The following is a 17,027-nucleotide window of genomic DNA, read 5'->3' on the forward strand; positions in this document are numbered from 1 at the left end:
AACCTTATATAAATATCATTAGCATAGTTTCTGTTTTAAATGCTTTTTAACAGCATTCATTTGATGCCTATTTTGGAAATGTTCTTTGTAATCGATTTTTGTGTGAAAGTGGGTTTCCTGCTGTTTATACTAGAAACTTTGTTAGGTGTCTTCTATTCCAAGGCTCTGTTGACTAATTTACATTTTATAAGCATGAAACAAAATTGTACAAAGTTCCTTTTTTAAGATGGCAGTTAATTTTAGTTATTTTCCTCTCCCACAGATTCTCTACAGCTTTAGTAAATCTTTACTTTATTAACTGTAGTTACAGCTTGAGTAATAAATGTTGGAATGCCCTTCGTTTACACAGGCAGTTGCCTTAGTGACCACAGGCAGTGGTAAATCTGTAAATGACAGCTACATTGTGTTATTGGATGGCTGCTGGTTTTTTGCAAATGTGATGGTTTGACCACTGGCCAAATGTAAGTGCACCCATGAAAATAATTTGCTCTTAGTAGTAAATATTCTTTGTATGAATCCATATAGTTGCTGTGCTTATTGCTAGAAAAGGAGACAAAAAAGATTGACAGAAGATGCTTGTAGCTCAGTGATGGAAAGCTTCAGTCTTGTGGATTGAAATGTCTGACCACTGTGTTTCTGTTTCCTCTGGGCTTTCAGAGGCGCCAGGAAGAGGAGTATTACAGTCGCTTAGAGGCTGAAAGGCGCAGGCAGCACGATGAAGCTGAACGAAGATTGCTGGAACCTGACGAGCCTGGTCTGTACAGACCTCCGCTTCCACGGGAATATGAACTCCCATCCCCAACCCCTTCATCTAACGCTCCTCCTCCCCCACCTCAGCGAAACACCTCTTACCTCAAAACACAGGTCCTCTCCCCTGACACGATTTATACTGCCAAGTTTGTTGCATACAATGATGATGATGATGATGAGGAGGAGGATTCCAATCTAGCAGGTCAGGATAAGTACTCCAGCACAAGAAAATCTTATGGTGACTTTCCTCCTGCCATCCTTAAGCCACAGCAGCCCTCCCGCCAGCCTCGCCCCGTTTCAGATGGCATCTTTCTTTCCAACTCATTCCAGTCATCTCCTGTCAATGCCAACAGTACTACTGTCAAAAAAAGCCAGCCCCCGCCCCCATCAAACAAACCAAGTTTCATCCATGCCAGCAGCTCTAAAGGTAGAAACAATGAAATAAGTCATCTCTACAAAACTATCCTCATATTTTCAACTCCAGTGCTCTAGATTGAATCACTTATTTTGTGATTTCCCCTTCCCTTAATCACTGTTTTCACTCTGGTGATCTAACTTAAATTCTGATATTAATATGAATCCTTCAATTTTTAATTATTTTGATCTCTCAAATTTTCTTGCTCTTTACCCAAACTTTTCAAAAGCAAAAATTCCATCTTTATGAATCAGAAATGATTTTAACTTCTACTCAATCAATTCGAAGTACTGTTGGTTTTGGCTTTCACTCTGTATCTCTAAGTGATTTGTTTTGTATGACTGACCACTGTTTACTCAGGACATCTGGAAATGCACCTTTCTTGAACACAGGAAACCTCTTCTAATGGGTTCATGGACAGAACTTCTCTTCTGCTTTGTTATTGGTACCAGGGTTCTCTCTCTTTTAATAGTGTGTGCAAATGGCTTTAAAAATCACATTTGTAGATGTAGTTCTTAAATACACAACCACCAAGAGAAATACTGGTCTTGCAGTTAGTTTCACGTATTAGGCAGCATTCCTGAAATTCTGGTTTGTACACTGCAGCTTCCTTGCAGAGAGACAAAAATCTAAATTTCATCTTAGTACTGTTTGCTTTACTCCTTCCCATCTATATCTCCGTGTTTCTTTTAGTCCTCATCTTGTTATACAATAACTTCAAGCCAACCATAATGAAGTTTAATTTCAGTTAGGGCTCTAGCTGCCAGTAACTTCAGCATCCTATTCTACCTGCAGAGTACTAGTTGAACTATACTCCTGAATTCAAAGCTAATTCAATCCAAAGTTTCGGGATTTTTTTTAAACTGCTGCTGTATAGGAGAAATCTTGTATACTTGACTCCTTGAGTATGTCTCACTTGGATAAGATTGCACTTTATTAATATAATACTTTTTCTTTAAACAGCAGCATCTGCTGGTACTTCTACATTTGTTTTCTTCTATATTCTTTTTGAAGGTGGTGGCCATGACCTTCTTCTAGTTTGTTCTTTTTATTTATGTTGGAGGTTAACAAGTGCCTGACGACCAATTCTAGGTGATCAGTTAATCCTTCTGAAAGGAAAAGGGTAGCAAGTCACCTGAGATCCCAAAGAAAAGTGTTTAGGCTGGCTTCTTGCTGAACAGTCAACTTGATTGCTGGATTCAAGTCTCAGTGGTGCAGATGGAATCCTATAATATGCTATATCCCTCATCACTTTTTTGACTGCGTAATAAATTAGGAAAATTGCTCACTTGCTTTATTCAGCAGTGTGCCCTGAGCATAGGGAGGATATGAGGTTCCAAATATGCTCCATCTATTAGAAGCACTTCTAATCCAGCAGCAATAGTATGTGAATCTGATTTAGGATATACACAAGGCCACTGAGCTGCTTGTCCACATCCTTTTCAGTTGAGGCTCAAGTCATCCTTTTCCAGGAAGGAAAATTTCTTTCCTTTGCAGGGCAAATTATCTTCCAGTGCTGAAGAGAAGCTCTACACAGTATTTTATATTTTTTAATATTGCTGAAGGGACAGTTTAGCGCAGTTATAATTACTGTCCTACTGGTGCAGTTGATGATGAGTAGTTCCACTGTTTGTGGTCAGCACAAACACCCAAGCTGCATAGAAAAAGTATCCGCAGTGATTTTCCTGTAAAGGCAGCGGAAGCCTGGTCATCTACACTGGTGTTGCCTGTGAGATCTCAGGATGTAGTAGTCTCTGTGGTAATAGCCTCTCTTCTGCAAGCCCATGTGTCACTCCCGTCTGGCTCTGTAATAGGTTCTGAATCGTAAAAGAAGGTGAGGGAAGGTTTTATTTTTTCAGTATGTTTTCATTAGACTGGAGTATAAGTAGACATTCTGGATGCTACCTGCTGTGACTACCATTATGCCTAATCACTGTGAATGTGAAGCCACTGATAAACCCACAGCCAATTTTGTACCAGAAGGGCTTCAGCTTTTGAACACCAGATACCACAAAGAATTAAGAATATTCTGAAATGGCAGGCTTCTGACTTGAAACTTTATGTCTGTACTGAATTTTTTTCTTTCAAAGGAAAAAATTTCTTTCTTTTTCTAGAAATTCTAATTTGAAACTGACTATAATAAAGAGTAAAATGTGCCTTCCATCACAGCACCTAGGCTTGTAAAAGCCCTTGGTTCCCTTCCCTATTTGGCACTTTGAAGGCTGTAGATGTAATGAATTAAGCAACCCTAGAGCCATCAGTCACTACTTGTCACCACCACTCTCCCTGCCTCCCATTATCCACAACCCAGAATGACATTTAGTATATAATTGCATTTCTAATCCTGCTTTCTGTTAATTTTAATTGAAAAAATGAATCTTGGGGAAAGTGAAACATTCAGCAGTATTACGTGTACACATTTGTTTTTCTTGGAAAACAACCGAAAGGACAATTTACAAAGATTTGGTTAGGGTTTTGGTAACAATTAAGGAATATTGTAGTATGATGCTTCGCCTTTAATAGCCTAATTCATAAACCATACAACTAATTCTGAATACTCTTATTTCATGATTTTTAAAATAGCTATGAGAACAGGTTAACTTCACTTGATTGCTCAAGCTTCTATGAAGACTGCCTGCGTAACGTACAAAGCCGTTTGCACAAAATGCAGAATTCACTGTGCAGTTTGACCATCTCCCATCTTGCTGACTCTGTTACATTCCTGTCCTTTAAAGCTCTTTCCTGTTCTGAGTGTTAACTCTAGTAAACCATGCTTCTGCAGATTTTGCTCTCGTGCCTTCTTCCACTGGATCTCTAAAGACAATTGGGTCTGTCAGCTCACCAAGGAAAAAGTCAATACCCAAATAAAAACCACTATCCTAATGTAAATGAAACTATGAACCACAGCTTGTGGATCCAGCCATAAGCTTGTCAAAGTAGGGAAGGCAGTACTTACAGGAATGTAAGACTCACAACTAAGAGGAAAAAAATCTTGATATGCCTGGCATACCTAGTATGATTTGGTTTGCTGCAAATTTTTGGTGGAAAAAATTAAGCCTACAACACATTAGCTAAATTGGCTTGTGTGTTCTAGCCTCATTCAGAATTACTGAATATTTTTGAGAAGTTAGATGTACCAGTGGAAGAAGCAAACATCTCCTTTTGTACCAAAGAAGGTTCACAAGACATAACGTGTATGGTATTGAGACCAGAACTGTCTGAAGACGAATCTGAGTAGTTGCTGACATTTCTGTTTACTCTTTTCCTGATAGTTATTAACAGAATATGGTCTTAAATATAAATTAAATTATTAAACTTCTGATTGGAAATAAAAAGGTTTTGTCTTGTGGCCTTTACAAATAATTAATATAATGTGTAAAACCTGTGTGTTATATCAATTTAAAGGTGCAGTGCTGCAAGAGTTACTTGAAATTTAAATTCAGGGATGGGAGGAAGGGGCCATCTTCTGAGTGATACAATTTGTGTACTCAGAATTAACAGACTAAAATTCTGATTCTGCTGAATTGCAAGGATGGTATATACTAATCTTTGCAGAAAGAGAGGAGCTACAGCTAACTTAATTTTCTGTGGAGTTTGTCACAGGATAATGAAGAGTGTTGCTCTTTCTGCTGATCTGCTTGAACAGCTTCTAGTGTCTGTTTTACAATAAGCCACAATAAGATAAAGACCATGATTCAGCATGAGCTGATAATCTAAACAAAATGGGCTTTGACTCAAAATTAGGAATAAAAAAATTAGGCCATTTTAAGATGGTCAGAATTTTGTAGTACTGGGATTAAATATTCTAGAGGTTAGATGACATCTGATAATTTATGATTCTCATTTGAGATAGTTTCTTGAAAGAAGCACTGCACCTTTTTGAAGAAATACATGCAGTATAAAACTTTTGTGTTGTAGCTGCAGTCCTTAAACTTACTTCTTTCTTTTGCATAAGGAATAAATTCATACACTGGATCTACAGGAGCAGCTGCTGGGGAAGTTTATCGGGATCCAAGAGACAAAAGATCTAAAAGGTGATATACAGGAGTCCATTAACTTTTATACAGCTGACTTAGCTAACTTCTGCAGTGTTTTGTTGTCATCATTGTATCTCTGGGGGCTACTCAAGATTTCTGCTGTTGACTATTATGGATTACTATAAAACACAACTGAGTTCTCTCCATAAGTTCTTAGATGATCTGAAGCCTTGCTGAACAGCAACGAGTTTTTGGCACTACAGCTAAGTAAACAAAATGATCACCGTAAATGAGCAACTTCAGCTGGCTTAGGTGTATTTATAAATCTGAACAGTACTTCTCCAGTGGGATTCTTACCAAACTTGTAATAAGCATAAATAATATAAGCTGTGTATATATCTCATACAGGCTTTACCATGTAGCATACTAAAGATGGGACAGTAAAAGCTTTGTCTTCCAGTGCTTTTACTTAGGAATGTGCCACCACAGAAAAGCTCGCTAGTTTAGCCAAAGCAATAATGCTGTGCTAATACAGGCAGAGCCTTAGTTTATACCTGCCATTCATGTTGCAAATTGGCCAGCATTTCCATCTATTTTGACATGCACTAAATGGTCACCATAAATTTCTCATAAGTGATAGCACAATGTCAGAGTTAAAGGTATGTGTGAGGAACAAAACCTTTCAGAACACAGAATGGAGACTGCTTTGCTGTAGTCAAAGAAGCTGTCATTACATGTCATCAAGAATGATTATGTTTAAGGATCTTGTAGATGAGAATTATAAAAAGTACTTTTTGTTTCCTTTCCAGTCAAGATGCAGATTTACCTGGAGCACCAGAAAACTTGACGTTCAGGGAACGCCAGCGACTTTTTTCACAGGGTCAGGATGTATCCAATAAAGTAAAAGCTTCTAGGAAACTAATGGAACTGGAAAATGAGTTGAACACAAAATAAGATTAAAGCACCTTATCAGATGTAATGGATGATCTCCAAGTTGAGAGATTGAGATTGGGGGCACACTACTAAGTATGAACAGAAAATGAATGTTTTCTGAAAGGAGTGACTTTGATTCCTCTATATCTAAGACTGTTAATTAAGACTTAGAGATGTTGCAATAGCAAGAAAACTGATACTTTGCCAGGAGCTTGTGGTTTATACAATGAAAGCACTGTAAATTTTTAAAGATATGAATCACGTGAAGGTAACTTTTTTTCTGTTTTGGGGGTTAAGTTCTTCTGCACCAGACCAAGTAGCACTTGTCAAAGATAAGTTCTGTTTCCTGGTGTTTTACAGACACACTTTTGTTTTAGCTGCTGAGCAGAGAGAGTGAGAATAGCTTGAACTGCCTAAACGAAACTGTGCACTAGAAATTAGTATTTTAGGTTTGACAAGAATCCAATGTCTGGGCCACCTTAAATAAGGTTTAATATGCAAGTCTGACATATAGTATGGTGTTGAAGGATCAACATATCAATACAGATCTTACCATTACTTAGTACTGGCATAACACACATTCTCTAGATAGAATCTTGAAATAAAAATGTTTCTATTCCTATATATTTGTTTGGTCTCAAATGGATGCCTAAGATTTTATCTGTAGTTATGGAAAAGTCTACGTTGATGCATCCCTACTGTATGTTCTTCTGGCTTTGAAAAATGTGAAGATAACAACCTTTGGATAACTGTTTCATTAAAAATTACATAAGCAATAGATAGTAGGCTACACTTAGTGGCCCTTCATCAGCTAGGACCAAAATGTTAGTAGTGTGTTAAAGGCAAGGATTCATGTTAGAAGGTGAGCAGAACACATAGGTATGTTTTCTGAGAAATTCAGATTAGAAGTTACTGAGCAATTAGGCCTGGAACAGTATTGATAAGTCTGTTATTATCCGTTCAGCAATAGATTTTCTTTATATGGAGACGTGAATGGGCATGTTAAAGGAGATGACTGAACTGTAAAGCATCAAATACAGTACTGCAGTCTGGAAGTGGGAATTGTTTGTAAGGTCATTAACAGCTAGCAAGGAACCATCCCTGCTCACACTGAGAAAGCAGTGCTAGCGAGCTCCTCTTCCATCTAGCTGGCTTTACTGACATCCTATTACTGTTGTACTGAAAGCCTTTTTGGCAGTTCAAGCTATTTTTTCACACTGTTATAGCCTTATTTAATTTTAAATTGTTAATCTTTTTCCTCCCACTGTTTCCTCAGCTATGCTTATGTGGCTGATGATGTTGGGAATAAGGACCTCATCAGAGTCTTTCTCATTGTGTGATGTTAAGACAATATATATTGTGATTCCAAACAAATTTTCTATTTGACAAAGCCCTTTACTGGCTTTAGATGATTTTTTTTTTTTCCTGTATCATATTGTTCTCTTATAAATATATATTTAGGGATTTGTGCACACTTCCAAATACAAAGGGGTAGACTTTCACTGCCTTAGGAAAGAAATCACTTTTAATAAGAGTTGTATGATAAATAAATGCAAGTTAATGAAAATTGGAGTGTAAATATTTTTTACGTATTTCAGGTTTCTTATTTGAAAGTGTGCTTTTACCGTTTCACCTGTTAAATATGAAGTAGAAGATTAAACTGGTTCAAAGTGTTAATGAAGGATCTGCATGCTTGCTATGTCTGTTCATCAGCAAAAGCAAGCCTCTCCCAATTTATCTTGAGAACACTAGCAGCCTTACAGTGACAAATTTTTCTTGAGGAAAAAAAAACTTATGCTGTGGCTGAATTACTGTTGCTGCTAGACTCTGAAAAAGGCTTAGCAAAAAAATACCTATAACCTTCAGTTGAGTGGATTTGGCCGCTATTGGGCATTCGGGTCAAGTGTGAATATGTGTAAAAGTGCTTTTCATATTTGTCTGTGCATTATTTGAAAAAAAAACATCAAAACTGCTGTAGTTTCCCATTTCTACTGTATTTCACTTGCAACCTATTTTTAATAAAGTTTGTATTGTATTTAACTTTGCATTAAATGTTTTTTGTATTCTTATTTAATTCTGCATTCCTAACAACATTATCATAAACCAGAGGGGGCTCTTAGTATCTTTTGCCTTGTCTATCCTCTTAAAATGTATTTATGAGCAAAGTCAGTGTATCTCATATGAAAACCTCAAATTAATTTTACATGGAGAATCAACAGAGGCTGACCTTCACGAATCAGAGAGGAGAATTTTAGCCTAATGTTTGGTACCTATAGTGAAAACTTGAAGGAAGAGATTTTTACAACATAACCAGCAATTTGCAAAGTGAATACCAGTGGTGTCAATTATACAGACTAGTCACACTGTATCTGTATCTTCATCAGGTGCAAAGGTGTTTTTCTGACAGCAAAGAAGAACCTAGCATATGACATCGTTTGGGAAAGTAAATAGTGTATGCAGAGTCTCCACTGGCATTGCTGTGCTTACTGGGAGTCAGCAGTTCAAACTCTGCTTGGGGAGGGAGCCAGGCCCCAGTGAAGTGCTGTAGATGCCTTCTGCTGTAGCTGCACAACTACTGAAGATGGGATTGAGAGCCACCTCTAACCTGAAAAGAGCTCAGCTTTTAATTTTTAATGTAGAATGTCTAGAGTAGAAGAAAATAGCAACAATCCATTGCCCTTCTGGATGAGTCCTTCAGTCTAAACCAAAGAGCCAATACAAGCAAAAAGTGGTGTATTTGAGTCTGTAGTTATTGCAGCTGCAAACACTGTCATAGAAACTTTTATTTCTAGACCAAACCATTCCAGAGGTTATGAGACAGGCACTGTGTATGATGTGCAGCAGTAGTAATGCATTTTCAGTGGGAAAAAACATTTTGGGCTATGCCTTCAGGTCAGGCTTGCTCAGTGAGCACACAAGTGTGGTGCTGTTGGACAGTACAGCACCGGCTTTGCTTTAGGGATGTGAACTGTCAGCCTTGGAAGCACAGCTCTTGGTGTTTTTACTGACCGTGGTCCTTATGGTGACAACTGTGTCAAGTTAAATTTGCACATGCAGAGAGCTCTCTACATTAGGAATCATTTTAAACCTGTGTTAAATTCTCCCTTCTGCACCTATCATTCATAGACGCTTTTTTAAGTAATCTACTGCAGTGTTGCTGGGGTTTGAGAAAAAGGGAAATGAAGATGTTGACAAAGTCCATAGCATCCTGTTCAGTGAAATAATAAGCAATATACTTGATCCTACAGATTGCTGTTTGTATGTCAAGCAATGAGTGTACAAGTAGCAGAATAAACAAGACTGCTCTTTACCTGCTAATTAAATTAGATAACACAAAACATAGTGCTGGTAAAAAATGAGATTCAGTAATATCAGTCTTAAAACATGTAGTGACTCATGTATGTGATGATAAGAATTTGCTCTTCCTCCTGTTTTGTGAAATGATACTGCTGTCTCAGGGTCAGTTACTGGCTGTGTGGCCTAGAAGGCAAAGCCTCACAGGTCAAAAATTTGGAGTTGGCTGACTTCTTTCCCAGCTGTAATGGCAGGTAAACTTAATGAGGCCACAGTGCAATACACCTGCCCAGAGAATCTCAGTTTGTTACTGACAGATGATCAAAAAATGTGCAATGAAATAATTTACAGCTCCACCAAATAACGTTTAGAGGCTGTGTGCAGTACATCAGTCCCAAGTTACCATCTGATGAGTGTGGACAATGTCACCTCATAGAGGCAGTAGAAAATGTAGACAAACACAGCAGAATCTCTCTGTGTTTGGCAGGAGAGGGATAATGGCCTTCTCTCCTGGGCTTAATGCTTTGTGTTTCTTGTTACTGCATTTAGGAATGTTGCAATGACAACATCATTGCAAAAATGCATAAATTCATATAATAAATCAATGCAAAAATACTACACAAATGTGGTAACAAGAGGTGTATGGAGCTGGGACCTCTTAGGTCTTGTTGGTTTCACTTCACGTGAAATGCATCAGAAGCATTCGAGACAATGCTTAGTTAATAGTATCCTAAGATTTGTAATCCACTGACAGATTTTATAATCCATGTATGGTATTTCACTGTTGCTAAAATTAAGAGTTAAATGTGGATTTAGACAGTTCCATTAAAATTCTGTCCCTGAAGTTCCACAAAAGGATCTGTAATATGGTAAGGCCTTGCATTTGCAGGGAGAATATGGGATCAAGTTGGTAAAAGTTTGGGTAAAAAAGATTCTTCAAAGCAGAGAATCAGTGTAGAAGGATGTGCTGCAATACAGACTGGCAGCATTTCTAGAAGATCTGGATTTTATAATTGTTTCTTGCCCAGGTTTCACCAACAGGCTGTTTAGTTCCCTGCCCATCAAGCAACCTCACCTAAGCTTTGGAAATAGAAGGAAGATCCCTAAGGAGATTTGCTGCTGTTATGATGAGTCACATATCCTCCTGAGATTTTTTTTCTACTGATGGGACAATTTTCAGTACTATTTGACCCTCAGAGGTGCACAGAGAAATGACTAAATAGGAGTAGTGGATGCTCAGTTTTACTACTTCAAAGAGTAAATTAAGTATTGTCTGTTACAGCCTACAGAAAGATCCTTAATCTAATTAATAGTGGATAAAATCCACAGTAAAGGAGAGATTAGCCATTACACTTCAGAGGTGATCCTTCTGGGATGAAGCTGAGTTTTGCTGGAAAATAGCATTGTTCTGACTTGATTGCTACTGCAGGATAAGCATTACATATAAAATCACAGCTTATTGTCAAGAATTGTGAGTCACACCCTGCAAGCAACTAAATCATCCTCCTCAAAATAGCTGATGTTGATTAAAATACTGTCTGCCTTAGTGCCAACATCTTGTAATATCCACACCATTGCAGCGCTTTTGAACTGTTTTTTAGCTTGTACCCATGTGTCAGTTCTCATTTTTCCATCAAAGCAGAACAAGTTGCAAGGAGGAACTGCTGCGTTTGGCACTTTTGTGTGCCAAACCTAACTGCAACCAGACAGCTGGGTCTTTTTTTCTGAAAACAGAAGCTACAGATTGGAGCAACTTGTTGAAGATGCAGTATCCCAGAAGATGGTGGATAGAGCTGCACAGGGGTGTTTGGTTTGGTCTGTGATGGGCTGTATCTGGGTTCCTTAGTAAAGGAGCACTACCCCTTTTGTGCCAAACATGGAGGGACTCAGTACTCTCTGTCTGGATTTTCTACTGCCCGCATGAGAGCACATTTGCCATCAAGTAAATGTTGTAGTCCAGTAGAGAGTAACTTGAGACTACTGTTTTGCAGAACTGGATTCCTCTGTAATTATCATGTTGGTTTTAGTTAAACAAAACAAAAAAAAAACCAAAAACCAAACCCAAACAACTATAGTACAAAAATAGTGCTATTTCCCACTTCCAAGAAGCTGACATGTCTGTATCTGGTATGCTTACATATTTTATAGCCAAATAGTATAATGACTGCTTTCAAGACCATGTGAATCTTTCAGTGCAATACAGTTGAGTACGAAGTAATACTGCTAATGCATGTCACATTTTCACCTTGGAAACCTCCATGTAAGGAAGCCATAGCCTGCATGAATAGCTCCTGCTCTGGGCAGCTTCTCAGGAGTCCCACCTCACCTGAACCTACAGGCTTTGTGCTTGTCCTAAGAGCAGCCCTAACGCTGGCCGTGTTCGCAGTTACTGAACAGACTCTGTGATGCATCATCCAGCCAGGATCAGCATCAAAGCCAGGTCAGCTACAGCTGCTTGCCCAGGGCTGGGTCTAAGTGGGGTATGAGGGCTCCCAAGGTGGAGCTCATCATCTCTCTGGGCAGCCTGTGCCAGTGTTTGACTATCCTCACACTACCCTTAGACTCCTGCCTCATCCTGGCCCCTGGGCACCACAGAGCAGAGTCTGTGGTGTTCTTACTCTCCCATCAGGTATTTGCACATACTGACTGGATCCCCCTCAGCCTTCCCTTCCTCCAGGCTGCGCTTCCCCCAGCACACTCCCTGTAACAGATGTTCCTATCCCTTAATCTTCTTTGTGGCCCTTACAGCCTTAGCCCAAAGCACACATTACCACCTGCTTAGGGGAGAAGTCCTGAAGCCAAGTATCAGAGCTCTCAACTCTGTCCTCCTCCTCACCCTTTGCGCTTGTGTCCCTGGGCCCAGGAACCGGCTAACCTCAAACCAGCCTCGGGAGCTCTAGGCTTTCCTTCCATTCCTGCACTCCCTGCCCTAATCCTTGGCCTTGGTCTCTGAGATCGGGAAGCTGCAGCCGAAGGGATGCCCAGGCCCCCTGGATAATGGGTATGGAGCTCCGAGGTCACTTGTCCCACGGGGAGCTGCAGGCGGAGGGATGCCCAGGCCCCAAGGACAGCACACCCCTTCCCTGCCCAGCCGCCCTGAGGGGGGCGCTCTCCACAGGCCATGGTCGTGGCCCCGCCCCGTTCCCGCTCTCTGCTCTCGGATTGGTTGGCCGCTCTGCCCCTCAGGGATAGGGCGTGGCTGACAGGCGGCGGCACTCCCTCGCTCAGCCAATGGCGGCGCAGGGCGCTGGGCGGGGAAGGGGCGGGCCTGTCGCCATGACAGCCGCGCTACCGCCCCAGACGCGTCCCGGGTTAAATCCCCGACGGAGCCGGAGCCGGAGCCGGGGAGTTCTCGCTCCGCCTCGGCACGGAACCGGGGAAGATGATGCGGCCGCGCCGCGGGCTCGACCCGGGCTCCGTGTGGGCGCAGCGCCTGCGGCAGCTGGAGCAGCGGTTGCGCGTGAGAGGGCGAGGGGCGGGGCGGGGGCGGGGCCTGCGGGCGGGCACGTGCTGCGGGGCCGCGCCTCGGCCGCCGAGCGGGAGGGCCTGGAGGACGCTCCCGAATCCCCGCTCCTTCCTAAAGCGGGCGTCCCGAACCCGGCCGTGTGTGAGGGCCTGCTGGGCCCCCACGTGTTGGAGTGAGCCTGCTCCAGCTGGGGCTGGGATAGAAGTAGTGTCAGAGCAGTGAGCAGCTCTCCTTCCCTCCGGCCCCGCCGCCGGGCCGGGCGGGCGCTCAGCGCTCTCGGGAGGCGCCCCTGTGCTGAGGGAGCGTCGGGCTGCTACACCGTCGAAGACCTCTAAATAGTGCTGCCTTGGAAATGGAAGCTTAGCTGCTTATGTATAAATAAATAAAACAGTGCTTTTCTAAGGACCACGGCTTTAGGAAATGACAGGAGGAGGCGGCTTCGCAAAGCAAAAGAGCTTTAAATTGTGTACAGTAACATAACAGAAAATATAGAAATAAAGGAATATTAAGAGTTCATTCTAACTTTTGCATGCTCATATACAAATATTGTAGTAAGTAGGAGTTGGGGGTAGGTAATCCATCGATCTCAGAAATCTGAGAAACAGTGGAATACGGTCATAAAGGCTGTCATAATGAAACAATATTAATCTGACTCATTTTTTTTTCATTTTAATTTTTGTGCATTTGTGTGGGTTTTCTTCCTTAGACCAAAGAAGAAAGAATAGTTGTCCTGGAAACTGAAAATGCTGCTCTTCATCTAAAACTTGCAGAGGTGACTGTTGTTTAATTTTTTCAAAAAGAATTCATGTGGAAATAGAAAAAAGACACTGAAATCTGCCTTCCTCTTTTCAGGTTTTTCCCTTCTTTACCAGTTGGGAAAATCTAGGAACGGTTTAAGGCTCAGCATCTCTTTCTTTTCAAAATCATGAATAGTAGCAGTAATGATAGGCTGATTAAATAATTAGAAGTCAGCTTGAATTTAAATATTTGCTTTTGTTTTAAATCCAGAAAGCTGAACTGAGGGAATGACTCTGGAAGCATTAAATATGAAGTATTTCTTTCTTCTTACAGGGAATGTGTTTGTCTAAAAGACAATGGCAGATTTTTCAGGAATACTTTTTAGACACAGTTGGGATGGTGCTTTTAAAAGAACTGTTCACAGAGTGCAGGAGAGACATTTCATTAGGAGTAGACTTACCAGGGATGCCCAGCTGTGTGTTTTTAGTACTGGTATTGTTGCACTTGTGCCTCGTCGCGCATCATACAGCAACAGCTGGATGCCCTCATTGCGTTCTGTCCTTCTACAGAAGCATAGGTTATTCATAGATCCTCGCTGAAATAAGGAGCAGCCTGTGATAATGTTTGGGGCCTTCAAAAGGGGGATTTCAGAGATTTAAAGAATTTTGACTATAGATCTAGGCTGCTAGAGCAGAGCCAGCTGTGAGTATTAGTGGCGAAGCAAACTGTTGGCCAAGAGTTTCTAGTCTGGGCTGAAACATTAACTGGTTGGGTAACCTCAGGGAAGCCATTTGCCCTCCCTGTGGGTTTGCTAACACCCATGGATAAAAGTGGGTTTAACATTTTTCAAAGTCTAACTGGAAACAGGTGGTATATCTGAAATGAGTTTTTCTAGGTATACAGAATAACACTAATTTATTCTGAGGAAATGTTTTTATTGTCTTTGTTCTGCTTTACCATACTCTTTGAAAGCTTTAAGTATTTCAGCTGATTATTTTTTATCCTCACAAGCACAAGAAATAAATTATTCTAGTCAGTAAGGGATATCAGATGTAGGAAGGAGTTGCCTGTGTATTAGATAATGAAGCCTTGTTTTTGAAATAGAGCACTGCTTCATTTTATTGAAAAATGTGCTGGAAGAAATGGACACCTATAGACACACAAGGAGTATGGGCAGTGTTACCACTATCAGTCAGAAACAATGTCATATGAAATCCTTTGCAATTAACCTTGGACTGATGGTTCTTGCACTGATTCAGGCAGTTATTAAAATACACTTTAAACATTTGCCTCTTCTTGGTTAATTTGCCCCAGCAGTCTGAAAATATGAGCTGAACTGATACCTATGAAATAGTTTTACCTTAATTGAAGACTCTCTACTAAAAACAATACTCACAGAAGATAGTATCATTTAAGGTTGTGCGATCTTGCACCTTGTGTCCTAATATTCTACAAGCTATGCTGGTGAGAAAAGCTACTGCCCTTGACTGTCTATCCCTGATCCTTCCAATCTGCCTGTGGAGCTGCCTGAGTGATTGAGCTGTAACAAGTTCAGTCACAGGGACTAGGGTTAACAGAGGTCTCATTCTTAACTTGTAAAAGCTAATTGGATTCATTTTGGCTGGAGTGAGCTGGGAAGCTTTGGAGACAAACTTATGAGGATTGCCGTAAGTTAGGATTTGCAGTGTAAACGTTTGTCTATAGGTTGCATCAGTCTTCTTAAAATGTTATCTCCTGCTACAAACCTTCGCTTTTGTCCTTGAGACAGTGATGAATTTCAGCACTTCTCCTGTGTTCTGCAGCCTGGGATATTGTTATCCCAGCGGCATACTGGAGGGGTTGTTACTGAACATAGGAAGTCGGATTTTTTTCTTCCTCTTGCTCTGCTTTTTCCTGTTTGGAAGTCTGTTTATCTACCTGCATAGCCCTTAATTTTATTAGCAGTCTTTGAGGTCCTGACCCTGCAGCCTTCTTTGCATAAAGCCAGGTCTGCCAGAATGGATCTGATTGTAAAACTGAGATTTCACTTTGGAGAACTGATCTACTATTAAGTAGATCAGTTTCAGTTCCACTTATAACAAAGCTGACTGTAAAGATGTTTAGTCCAATTTTTGCTGCTATACTCAAGTACAGGTTTGCAAGTGCTGGCCTATGAACAACTCTGGTGAATGTTAAAACTATTTTAGTGGAAAAAATCCCAAAATCAAGGCAACATTTGTAATAAAGATGAACTTGATAGTGGAAGTGATGCCATGACAGTAGCATCGACCTTTCAGCTTTTTTCTTAGTGATGAGAAATGTGGAGGGTCAAGGGGAATGTGTGCAGATGGTGCAGATTAGGTGCTAAAAGGAGGTTTTAACTACCCTAAGCTTACTTAACGACAAGGCTTGGGCATTGCAATTGCTTATTTACATATGCTTAACTTCTCGCGTGTGATTAGAGATGCTAATTCTGGTACACTACTCATGTGCGTTTTTGTGAAGCTGTTTGTAAAGTTTGCATCTGAGAAATGTGAGTCTTAAAAATTCTTAGACTTTCACGTCTAAATACTGTGTAGAATCAGTCTCAATATCTGGGAGTTTAAAGCCTGTAGCAATTAAAAAAACAACTAAAGAAACCCCTGCTCTTTCTTGCAAGAACTTTTTCTATTATGCTTCTATTATATGTTGTATGTGTACTATATATGTGTAATATACACTATAATACACTATATATATGTAAATATATTTCTATCATATGCTAAGGTGGTGCATTATTTACAGAGCTTCCACTTGCATGTGTAAATAGAAGATTTATGCTTTGTGAAGGTGAAAAAGCCTCATGAAAATATTGGTTTTGATAAGTGCTTTTCTTTTGAAAGCACAATCTTTCTTTATCCTAACAGCTCCAGGATGTTGTACTGTTTTTGCCGATATCGCCTATAGTTAAACTGCAATTAAATGCTTGCTTTTTACCTATTCTTATTAGATGATTAGAATTTAATCAAATGCATTGTGTGAGTAGATTTAGCTCTTTCATGTCTTATTGTACTGTCTATGCTTTGCTAATTTAAATAACAGGGAATTGCAGTCACAGAATATATGGTGTGAATAAAGTAGGAAATAAGTCTGTGCAAGAGACAAGTGCATTTCAGAAATAGAGGAAGAGGCAGTTGGTAGTGGTTAAGGAATGATAGATGGTGGTAGGGGAAAATAGATAAAGAAGTTGCAGCTCGTTTTAAGCACCAGGACTGTCAGAAAATTACAAGACTGCATTTTTTAGTGTAATACAGATTCCTCCATATTGCAGAATTTCACAAGGAGTCTCTATCAAGATGACTCTTTTTGCATTCATGCCTGCAAATATTTAAAGTTGCATTATTTCTATTTTCCTTTTGATTTCGACACCTCAAAAAATTCCCAAGATGGCCATAACAATTGCTTTTGCATAATAGGTAATTTTACACTGTTAGAA

General features: G+C 40.2%; 2 protein-coding genes across 32 annotated transcripts in view; both read left to right on the top strand.

Moving 5' to 3' along the window:
- The window catches only part of AFDN (afadin, adherens junction formation factor), a 117,753-nt gene extending 109,638 nt beyond the window's left edge, over positions 1-8,115 (top strand). For 12 of the 27 annotated variants that reach the window (XM_088053677.1, XM_088053680.1, XM_088053681.1 and 9 more), the window contains 3 exons: positions 658-952; positions 5,121-5,199; positions 5,952-8,115. In XM_088053677.1, the coding sequence (XP_087909803.1) occupies positions 658-952; positions 5,121-5,199; positions 5,952-6,096 (519 nt within the window). In that variant the 3' untranslated portion in view covers positions 6,097-8,115. Of the gene's footprint in view, positions 1-657; positions 1,178-5,120; positions 5,200-5,951 lie in introns of those variants that run through there. The other 15 variants (XM_014263476.2, XM_088053673.1, XM_088053669.1 and 12 more) reach the window with 4 other exon arrangements.
- A 4,571-nt stretch (positions 8,116-12,686) lies between these two features.
- The window catches only part of KIF25 (kinesin family member 25), a 41,186-nt gene continuing 36,845 nt past the window's right edge, over positions 12,687-17,027 (top strand). For 3 of the 5 annotated variants that reach the window (XM_088053219.1, XM_088053220.1, XM_088053221.1), the window contains exons 1-2: positions 12,687-12,829; positions 13,542-13,607. In XM_088053219.1, coding sequence (XP_087909345.1) covers positions 12,752-12,829; positions 13,542-13,607 — 144 coding nt within the window. In that variant the 5' untranslated portion in view covers positions 12,687-12,751. Of the gene's footprint in view, positions 12,830-12,916; positions 13,008-13,541; positions 13,608-16,022; positions 16,086-17,027 lie in introns of those variants that run through there. The other 2 variants (XM_014263400.2, XM_088053222.1) reach the window with 2 other exon arrangements.

This window comes from Pseudopodoces humilis, chromosome 3 (genome assembly GCF_049639895.1).
Source record: "Pseudopodoces humilis isolate 2021_Gansu_Grassland_sample_001 chromosome 3, ASM4963989v1, whole genome shotgun sequence".
In the NCBI taxonomy this organism is placed as follows: domain Eukaryota; kingdom Metazoa; phylum Chordata; class Aves; order Passeriformes; family Paridae; genus Pseudopodoces; species Pseudopodoces humilis.